The 10818-nt window shown below is 41.0% G+C and overlaps 1 protein-coding gene and 1 long non-coding RNA gene across 2 annotated transcripts; both read left to right on the top strand.

Moving 5' to 3' along the window:
* Positions 1-3219: 3219 nt before the first annotated feature.
* Positions 3220-3813, top strand: LOC122013948 (cytochrome P450 71A20-like). Its single transcript, XM_042570158.1, has one exon. The coding sequence runs from the start codon at positions 3220-3222 to the stop codon at positions 3811-3813; it is 594 nt and encodes a 197-aa protein (XP_042426092.1).
* Positions 3814-6946: 3133 nt separating this feature from the next.
* On the top strand, positions 6947-7502 carry LOC122017451. Its single transcript, XR_006121352.1, has 3 exons — positions 6947-7087; positions 7177-7309; positions 7474-7502. It is a non-coding gene; the product is annotated as an uncharacterized LOC122017451 (long non-coding RNA).
* The last annotated feature ends 3316 nt before the right edge of the window (positions 7503-10818 follow it).

The raw sequence follows: 10818 nt of genomic DNA, 5'->3' as shown, positions 1-10818 counted from the left end.
AAATAGGGTAAGGGTGCAGGCCTGGGGTCACTCGACCGACAAATATCAAAATCATATACTTGGTTTTCTGGTCAGTTATACAATACTTATGAGGTTCATTTCTCATGATCTTAAACCAAAGTAACCAAAAGCCCCCAAATTCATATGCATAATTAATATACCTCGAAACACCTATCATTAATACATTAAAGGCAGCAAATCATTACCATAATACAGGAAGGTGTGAATGCCAATGAAAAAAAGATTATTAATACAGGAGAAGGTCAAAAGTCATCATATGATCATTAGAAGGTTAAAGATCAGCAGATGATCCTTGATCTTTGCGTATCGTTGGGCTACCGTTTCATCTTTTTTCATTCAAAGGTTGTTGAGTTGGTTTCGGTGCAAATCCCATCTTGCAAGTTTAGCCTCCGAGGTTCCTTCATGTAACTCTAGGAACTTTTCCCAAAGTTCTTTAGTGGAGTCATAGGCGTTGATCCGATTGACTTCTTAGGGTGGAAGTACGCTCAGTAGGTGGAATTCCTCTCTCTCATTTGTTATGAAGTCATTATGTTACTTCTTATTCCAATGATGTTCTTCTTTTTCTTCTCCATGCTAATCTTTGGGTACTACAAAATTATATTTAATTATTAGTAAAATATCAAAATCTATTTTTAAAAATACCTCCATTCGGCGCTTCTATAACACAAACTCTCCCCTCAAACTTTGGTAGATAAATACTTGGTTCGACCATCTTCTTGTTACTTGAGTCGTCAATTAGTCCTTTTGAAGTGGTTAGACTTTGATACCAATTATTGGACCATTGGTGATTGACTAGAGGGGAATGAATAGCCCTGTAATTAAAGTTAAAATCAATCTTTTGCTCTGAAACTTAGCAAGGACGCACAATCAATTTATTAAAATAATAAAACACAAACAATGTAAGAGACATTACAAATTTACTTGATTTGCAACCGAGTAGATTGTTAATTCAAGATAATGGAAGCTCAACTAGAAAGGTCTCATTCGTTGAAGGTGGAGTAGTCTCTTACAGACTTTAACAACTCAGAAAATAGATAAGAAAATGATTATAAGTTGTGTTTTTGAACTCCTAACTCCAAGGTACTATTTATAGCATTCTGAAAAATTTTACCGTTGTGCTAATGTGGCTTGGAGGCGTCTCCAATATCATCTAGGGTGCCCTCAAGGTGATAAAATTTTATCCATGTTGCACCAGTTCTTCAACATCTCTGCTATATTGGAAGTGCCTCCAATGTGATACGAGGCGCCTCAGCTACTGTTCATCCGAGGCACCTTCAGTCCATCGGAGGCACCTTTAATATCATCGGAGTTGCCTCTAGTCTGATCCGAAGCACCTCGAGCATTGTTCATCCGAGAATGGTTAACTATAATTGTTAACTATTCTTCACTCCGCTTGCTTGGGTGATGCTCCAATCCTCCAGAGTTGAGCTCACCTGAACCCAACTCCGACCTTCTCCTCAAGTAGATTTCCTCTCTGGCTTCTCGCCCCTCAAACGCTTTATATGTATCCTTCTCATCCACCAATGTACTTTTCCATAATTTTTCATCCCTCAGATGCATTAAGCTCGTCGACTCATTTCCTGTGTCATGCATCTTTCTTACTCATTGTGTCTTTCACTTGACTTTTTATGTTTCTAAGTCCCTACACACTCAAACACAAGACATTAGACATACAGAATCTATCTTAACTCAATTGATTATATCAAAACTAACTCTGGGTGCTTATAAGAACAACACTCAACACATTATATATTTCACTGCTCATCTTTTGAAAGGCATAGATATACCACCTTGGAGAAGCTAGCTTTAGCTTTGGTCACGATGGCTTTAAAACTACGACCACACTTCCTATCCTATCCCATCATCATACTCACTAACACCACTTTACGATAGAAATAAATAACACTGAGGCCTCGGGATGACTTATTAAATGGACAATAGAGTTGAGTGACTATGATATCCAATATCAGTCCAAAATTGTCATCAAGGCAAAAGCATTGGCTGATTTCTTAATTGAGACTCCATGTTAAGAATTGAAGAAAACTTGGAGGATCCTTGTAGATGGGTCATCCATTGTGGCATCCATGAAGCTAGGTAGTAGAGTAGAGGTGTTACTGATTTTATCCTGGGAGGAGATCTTGCAAAATATGAGGCTTCTAAGCCTTCAATAATGAGGCAAAATATGAGGCTTTGTTAGCCGAGTTCTAAGCCGCCAATAGGTGGGTGTCTCTCGAGTTGTCATTCACTTTGATTCCCTACTAACTACACAATAGCTAGAAGGAGCATTCGAGAAAAAAATGAATGACTCCGAGATTATGCTGCAACTTTCAGAAAATTAATAGCTGGATTTCATAAGGTTGTCATCCAAAATATACCTCGAGCCGAAAATCAAAAGATCGATGAGCTCACTAAAATTACAAGTGAAAGTGTAATTAACTGACTAGTGAACTCCATTTGTTTCCTTTCTAAAGGAGGGGAACCTGCCTGACCACTTTGATCAATCCTAACTTCTCAAAAGGAAGGCCACCCGATTCACTCTAGTTGGAGATTACTTATATAAGAAGGTTTCTCCAGTCCTCTGCTCAGATGCCTTGGCCCTGAAGATGTTGAGTAAGTCTTCGTGAGATCCACGAAGGTAGTTGTGAAATCACATAGGTGGTTGGATGCTTTCCATAAAAGTCCTACTAACGGGATACTTCTAGCCAACTTTACAAGTAGACACAGCTCAACTAGTTTGCACATGTGTTAATTGTCAAAAGCATCAAAACATCTCCCGTTCCCCTGTCGAATTATTGAAGGAATCCTTTATGTCACTACAACAAAATTGTTAAAAGACAACACCATAAAGACAACGGTTTTAGAAGAAACTGTTGTTAATTTGGCAAAAGACAACGGTTTTTAGCAAAACAGTTGTCTTTGAGCGCCTAAAAAAATAAAAGACAACAGTTTTATAAAAACCGTTGTTGTTGAGTGACTTTTTGTAAAATCAACAACACCTTTTACAATAGTTTTCTAAAACTGTTGTCTTTAAACATTTTTTTAGGGGTCAAAGACAACAGTTTTAATAAACTGTTGTCTTTGACTTTATTCTTTCGCCATTTTCCCCCTTCGTCGTTTTTGTTGTAGCAGTGGTCGAAAAATTTTTGGTGCACTATTTTCCCCCCTTAGCCTACCTGAACCCTAAACCTCTCTCCTCGTATGATCTTTCTCTCATATGGCTCTAGGCGTTGCCTCTGCCTCGGCCGCGTCCCGACCCTCGTCGTCTCCTCCCCCGATGCTGCCTGGGATGTCCTCCGCACCCACGATCACATCTGTGCCAGCCGCTCCTCCACCACCGTCACTTGCATCCTCCTCGATGGTTGCAGCGACATGGCCTTCGCCCCCTACGGCGATGAGTGGAGGCAACGCCGACAGATATGCACCCTCCACCTACTGAGCCCCAAGATGGTACAGTCCTACGCTCTGGTTCGCGAGCAGGAGGTGGCCACCATGGTTGCCGCCATCTGCTCCCGTGGATTGGCAGCGGAGATCGACATGTCCCCCGTCCTGTTTGCCTTCTCTAACGACATCTTGTGTCGGATAGTCACGGGGAAGAAGTTCGAAGGGAAGAAAGGGTTGTTCTCGAAGCTCATCTCAGAGAACTCGGTGCTGCTGGCCAAGATTTATCTCGGGGATTACCTCCCGTGGCTCGGTTGGGTGGATTGGTTGCTCGGCAAGGTGGCGCGAGTGAAGAAGAACCATAAGAGGTGGGACGATCTGCTGGATCAGGTTATCAAGGAACATGAAGAGTGAGTGTCGTCGCATGATGAGAAAGATTTCGTAGATGTTTTGATCTCCCTTCAGAAGGATCCCGTGTTGGAATCCATCCTCACTCCGGAAGTCATCAAGGCGCTTCTTCAGGTAGATTAATTCTTCCTCTGCTCAACTTCCACAGCAAATAGGTCGAATAGCCGAATCGTATGAGGACATTCCCTAATACATTTTTAGGGAATTTCTTCTTGTGAGACAATTATTTTTTCAAAACAATCTTAAAAACTTTATTGACTTGGACTAGTGGTTTTAATGTTCAGAGGTTATATGTGGAAAATTGTTCAATAAAGTATAGAAACGCAGTGGTGTTATTTTGGTCTGTGGTAGATCAGCATCGACACTACATCTCCATATATAAATGTATTGTCTAAGTTCCAATATGAATGGTTATATCACACTTTATACGGTGCAAAAGTAATTTAGATTTACTCTTTATTTGTATTACATTTGCTGATTTCTTAAATTTACATCACCAAAAGATTAGAGCTTGGAATTCCAGAATTCACAAGTGCAAGGACGGAAGTTGTTTATATATGGTTATCCTTTTAGAGTATCTAGTAAGTCATTTCCTTATCTGATCTCCGAGCAACCATTGAGAAGAGTACAATACTGTGGAATGCTTTAATCTTCTATGAGATGTTGTACTTGATTTGCACTAACCACTCAAATTCATTGAACCAAACTCTTTGAAGCAAAAAACACTACAACTATGTAGGATTCTTAGCATATATGATCCTTGTGAGATAAATGAATTATCTTTCATACAGTTAATTTTCATATATGTATGCTAGTTAACCACAATTTGGCTTGGAATACAGGTGGAAATTCCTGCCTCTGCATATTTCTTTTGTATTTCTTCTATTGCAACAACAGTCTTCTTTTGTATCGTGTATTCTAGTATATTTTCGATCCTAAATTTTGCCCAGTAATTCCTGCCTCTGCGTTTCTATACTTTATTGAACAATTCCCATTCCAATAAGGAATTAACTAAAAGAACAATCCATTCCATTCAATTCCAAGTTCATCCCCCATTGGAATCTCTCACCATCCTTGGGATCGCAAAACCCCACATCCATGCCTTGCTAGTTTCCTCCCGTCTGAACTCCCTACCTATGACACCTTCCTTGCACACATTGCTTCTCTAGTCGATAACAACAAAAGGAAATTGGAGCTACAGGAAGGCAACAAGTTTTGTTTTAATTTTTTTATTTCTATTATTGTTTTTGTTTATGGTGGTGCACCTGTCACAGGGAGTGGCTAATGTGTTGAAGTTGCTTCCTTTTCTGTATTTTTTTTGTTTTTCTTCTCCTCATGTGCCTTTCTTATTGAAGGTGTACCTGCCCATTTTCTTCGGTGTGGTTGGTAGTCCAGCCAGGGAGGGAAGTTTTGGAGAGAAGCTGAGTTCGGTTGGGGATTGGAAATTGGAAAAGGGATTTCTTTTAGCTAAGTGCATAATATCATTCTAATCCCGTGGGACTGCTTTGGTAGAAGTAGCATCAGGGGCACGGATGGTGAAGGGTGAATGCTGGCGTGTTTGTCAGGAAATATTGTAGAACAAATTAAAGGAGGTAAGTATTTTGCTAAACCCTAATCTAATTTCTGGCCCGAGTGTTCTGGTTCTATTTCGGATTTTGTAGTTGCAGGAAGAGAAATATGTCAGCAAAGTTTCTATAAGCATTTGCTGCTGATCATGACAATCCAGAGTTGCAGAGGCAAATAGGGTGCATGACTGGAATCTTCCAAATGTTCGACCGACAACAAATTCTCACTGGAAGGCGTTTGAATGTTAGTAGTGGCCACAACCACAAAACTCTCCCTTCCGGTAACATTTTTTCCCTTCCCTTCCATTGTTTGATACAGTTTGTTTCAAAAACTGAGACTACTGTTACTTAGAATTCATAAGTCTTCCCATAAAGAAGACATTATAGATGTCTTCTTGTTTATACTACTGTTACTTAGTATTCATAAGTCTTCCTAAAAACTTTATTGTTTTAAAAATATTATTATCTTTCTTATTTATTGAATATAGATGTCTCTACTATTATGACTGTGTGTCCTGGACTAATGGTTGGCTTTCTACTTGTAAATCAAAATGTCAAGGATGCATACCAACTGGACTGGAACAAGGTGATTAAGAATTTGTTCTTTATTTTTATTTTCTAGGTTATTGAATGCCTATATATAATATACCTATTGAGGCAACTTGTTTTAGCTTGCTTGTTTCATTCTTCATATTATGTCTACTAAGATTATTTTTTCACTGTTTGTTGTTGCTAGGCTAGAAGAGCTTTGAAAATTCGAGAGTGAAGACAACTCATACAAATCAAGAATTTAAAATCATTGGGATAAGTGGCAAGCCTTGCAAAGATGAAATGTGAGTTTTTCCGAGTTGTGTTGTTTCATTATTTGTCAGCATTTTGCAATCAATTGGCTTATAAGAATTTTTGAACCATATGCAATGAAGCATTATTTTAAAAACTAGGAGAAGTTGCTTTTATATACCAAATCGCTGTAATGAAGAATTTTTGAACCATATGTAATGAAGCATTTCACTACAAAGATATACCAAATCACTGTCAACATTTCAATGAGCTTCCTTGGTGGAAAAGTCAAGGTTGAAGCCTCAACAACGAATGAGTGTCCTCAGTGAGGTATGTGCCGATCTTTAAGATTGGTTTTGTTGGTATGACCTGTATGTTATTTTTTTCATGCTTATCCTTGGATGATAGGCTTTGAGGTTCAATAATTATGATCCTAACCCACTCCTACATGCATGTGGCGTTAGCATTGCCACTGCTTTTACTCAAATAGGAGGCATAGTATTACATCCTCCCCGGATATGGTTTTATGTTTTGTATTTATACTTTTACGTATTATTTGAGGTTATTTATGACAACTAAAACAAATGTTGCAGCTCAGAGTTGGCAATGGAGAGGACTTTATTCCATCAAGGGAGAGATGGAATTTTAACCAAAAGGTGTGTTTTTTTTCTTTCAATGAGTTTATTCTTTAAATTGTTAGGACCCTTGTATTGAAAAATCTGGATTGTGATTTCACTTGGAGGTCTGACTATTCTTTTCACGTTAAACTTTTGAAAATTCTCCCTTTTGGCTATATGAACCGGGATCATATAATATAAGTCTCCCTTTTGTCTTGTCTTTTGCTTTTAAGAAAACAAATGATTCATCCAAGGGACCTATCTTAAATGCTTTTGAGATATACAAGTATATGGAGATAAATTATGGATCCCTAGACGGTAAGTAAAGAAATATCTTGTTAATTTGGTAATCTAGAGCAACACTGTTTTCTTTTAGAGTGTATCCTTTATACCTCTTTTCTCTTCAGCACTGACCATGGAAAGCTTTGTATCACATTACCCAAAAGAAGTTTGGGCACAAGAAGGTGGAGATCCATGCTTACCAGCTCCATGGTCATGGGTTCAATGTAATTCAGATCCGCAACCACAAATTGTTTCAATGTACTGAATGCTTCTCTAACTCTCATTGGTCTTTGTCATGTTTGCTTTGCTTTCCCATGCATGATTTCCAGTTTCTCTAGCTGACCTATGAATTGTTGCTAATGTACAAATTTTAGCTATCTTCTCGCTTTGTGAACTAATGAATAGATTCGTATAATGAACAGTAGACTATCAGGGAGAAATTTGATGGGGAATATACCTGCAGAGCTTGCTAGTTTAACTGGCCTAGTCGAATTGTAAGTTAGAATCTACTTCTGTTCCAAGTCAATTTATTTCATTCGGCACAACTGTTGATGGATTTAATGATTCCTTGTTGTTGATACAGTCTGACCTGGATGTTGTTTTGATGTTGACACTGATTTAAGTTTGAATCAGATATTAAATTAACTCAGATTAATTACTAATCAAGGTTGACTTGGTTAACCTGATTGACCTGATTGGGAAAAGTCCAAGCGAGGAGCTTGGCACGGGAAAGTCCTGGTGAGTGAAGCCAGGCAGTGGGAAAGTCCTAACTGGGATGTTAGGCAGTTGGAAAGTCCTGGTGAGTGAAGCCAGGCAGTGGGAAAGTCCTAACTGGGATGTTAGGCAGTTGGAAAGTCCTGGTGAGTGAAGCCAGGCAATTGGAAAGTCCTGGTGAGTGAAACCAGGCAATTGGGAAGTCCAAGTGTGGAAGCTTGGCATGTATGGTCGGAGAGGGTTCGGTAGCACGCTCTCTGGACCGTCAGGGGTGAGGGCAGCAAGCTTGGAAGCTTGACTCGAGACTCACAGCTTTGGATCGGTCTGCAGACCGATCCAGTGGCACAGTGGCACGGCTGATCGGTCTGCAGACCGATCCAGTGGCACAGTGGCACGGCTGATCGGTCTGTAGACCGATCCAGTTGCCTGATCGATCTGCAGACCGATCAGGCAACACTCAGTAGCACACTGAGTGTATACTGATCGGTCCGGGGACCGATCAGGCAAAACTCAGTAGCACACTGAGTGTATACTGATCGGTCCGGGGACCGATCAGATAACACTCAGTAGCACACTGAGTGGATACTGATCGGTCCGGGGACCGATCAGATGATCCTCAGTAGCGCTGAGTGGATACTGATCGGTCTTACGGACCGATCCAGCTGAGTCCTGATCGGTCCACAGACCGATCAGGCTTCGGTGCCAGATTCGCGTGAAGGGGTGGATCGGTCTTGGGACCGATCAGACAAGAACCTGATCGGTCACCAGACCGATCAGTGACGATAAATAGAAGCGTGGATCGGTCTGCTGACCGATCCACAGTATGGCTTGTTTTGCATGCGCTTTCTCTTATTGTTTCTGATTTGCAATTGCTTTTACCTATTTCGTTTCTAACCATCTGCTGTAAGCTTTCTCGAAGTTACAGGTTACAGATTACTTGATGTTGGGTGAATTCAAATTAAGGATCATTAGTAGAAGGCGACGAAAAAGCTTTTGCTGTGTCTCAATGCGGACAAACCAGTTTTGGTAGCATCGTTTGCGATCTGCTGGCAGCCGTTTGGTCGAAATCAACTTGACTTGTGCCGATAGGTTCAAGCTCAGAGGTACCAAAGGAAACGAGGATGCCATTGGTGGGAGCTGAGACAATCAGACAAGGAAGAAGCGTGATTGGCGACGTCGTGGACGGTTGCAGGGATTTGCTGCAGGTTTCGCAGAGATCCGTTACAGAGCAGAGAGGCATATGAAGGTGGAGAGGAGAGGCTCTCGTGATAATGCTTTTTGTGCTCTTGCTGTGAAAAACACTGTGGAGAAAAACTCTCTGGAAGATTGAAGCAGTGTGCTTGTTCTTCGCTGATTGTGGCTGTGAGCTTCCTTTGATCATTTCACTTGAGCCACTACTGTAAGTCTTGTGCTTAATTTCTTACTGCTGTTAAAGACTTTGTGGAGAGGTTACTCCACCGAGAAGGAGAATCCTTTAGCCGGATAGCTTCCGGGGTGTGATCTACCGAAAGATCAAGAGGATTCGTCCACCTTACGGACACGCCGAGGAGTAGGGGCAAGTTATCCCCGAACCTCGTAAATCTCTGAGTTAGTGTGCTGTGCTTTCTTGTTTTAGTTTTCTAATTCCGCTGTGCTAACAAAGTTCTTGAAGAAATTTGTGTTTAGTGTTTTTCAAAGAGGCTATTCACCCCCCTCTAGCCATCTAAGGTCCCAACAAGTGGTATCAGAGCCAGGTGCTCTTCATTTCGGCTTAACAACCCGAAGAGCAAAACAATGGCCATGAAGGAGGGATTTAGCACCAACCGTCCGCCTTACTTCGAAGGAGCAGATTTTCAATATTGGAAGGGCCGCATGGAGTACTACCTCAAAACCGACATAGCCATGTGGTTCTCAGTCAAGGAAGGTTTCACACCACCAAAGGATGAAGAAGGTAAGGAACTCGAGTCGTCAAAGTGGTCTACCAAACAACTCCGCAAAGCACAAGCCGATGCCAAGGCTATGGTCACCTTGCAATGTGGAATCGCCAAGGACCAACTCGTCAAGGTAGGTCCGTTCTCAAGTGCAAGAGACCTATGGAACAAACTCATCGAGCTCCAAGAGGGAACTCGAGATTCTCGGATTGCCAAGAGGGACCTATTCTTGAATCAGCTCCAAAATCTAACCATGAAGGACAATGAAACGGTGAGTGAACTTCATGGGAGATTCAAGGAGATCATCAATGGTCTCCACTCCGTGGATGAACGGGTAGAAAACCGTGACCTAGTAAGGTACGCTCTTAAATCTTTTTCTAGGAATGCCTTGTGGTCATCCATGGTAGATGCCTACAAGGTATCCAAGGATCTTTCCATTGTTAAACTAGATGAATTTTTCTGTGAGATGGAACTTCATGAGCTTGCTAACAAAGGTCAAAAAGAGAAGGGTATTGCTTTATTTGCAGGACCAAAGAGCAAGGATGGAAGAAGGAAGAAGGAAAAGAAGAAAGAAAAGGAGATTTCCTCATCCACCTCTTCTTCCGAATCCGATGATGAAAGTGGGTCATCATCAAGCGAGATGGCGAACTTCGTAAGGAGGATTATGAGAAGAGGCCGAAGATACAAAGGAAAAGGTAAAACTAATGATCAAAATTTTGATAAATCTAATGTTACATGTTATGAGTGTAGCAAGAAAGGACACATTCGGAGCGAGTGTCCGAAACTAAAGAGGAAGGAGGAGCGAGCCAAAAGGAAGGAGGAAAGAGCCAAGAAGAAGAAGGCTCTCAAGGCCACTTGGGATGAGTCCTCATCAAGCTCATCGGAGGAAGAAGAGAAGATGGAAAAGAGCACTCGGCAATTGGCACTCATGGCAAGGGAAGAGTCAGAATCCGAGAGTGATGACTCAAGCGCTTCAACCACGGCTTCATCATCTTCGGATGATGAAGAGGTAACCTCTTCTCATATAGAAAAGTGTTATAAAACTATCACTCACTTATCTACATTGCTTAAAAAGTCAAAAACAGAAAATAAATTGTTGAAAGAAGAAGTAAAAACCTTAAGGACCCTTAGGGAAGATGAGGT

The sequence above is a fragment of the Zingiber officinale genome, chromosome 8B (genome assembly GCF_018446385.1).
Source record: "Zingiber officinale cultivar Zhangliang chromosome 8B, Zo_v1.1, whole genome shotgun sequence".
Classification (NCBI taxonomy): Eukaryota; Viridiplantae; Streptophyta; class Magnoliopsida; order Zingiberales; family Zingiberaceae; genus Zingiber; species Zingiber officinale.
Note: the sequence above shows the minus strand (reverse complement) of the source record. Positions and strands in the feature narration are given on the sequence as shown.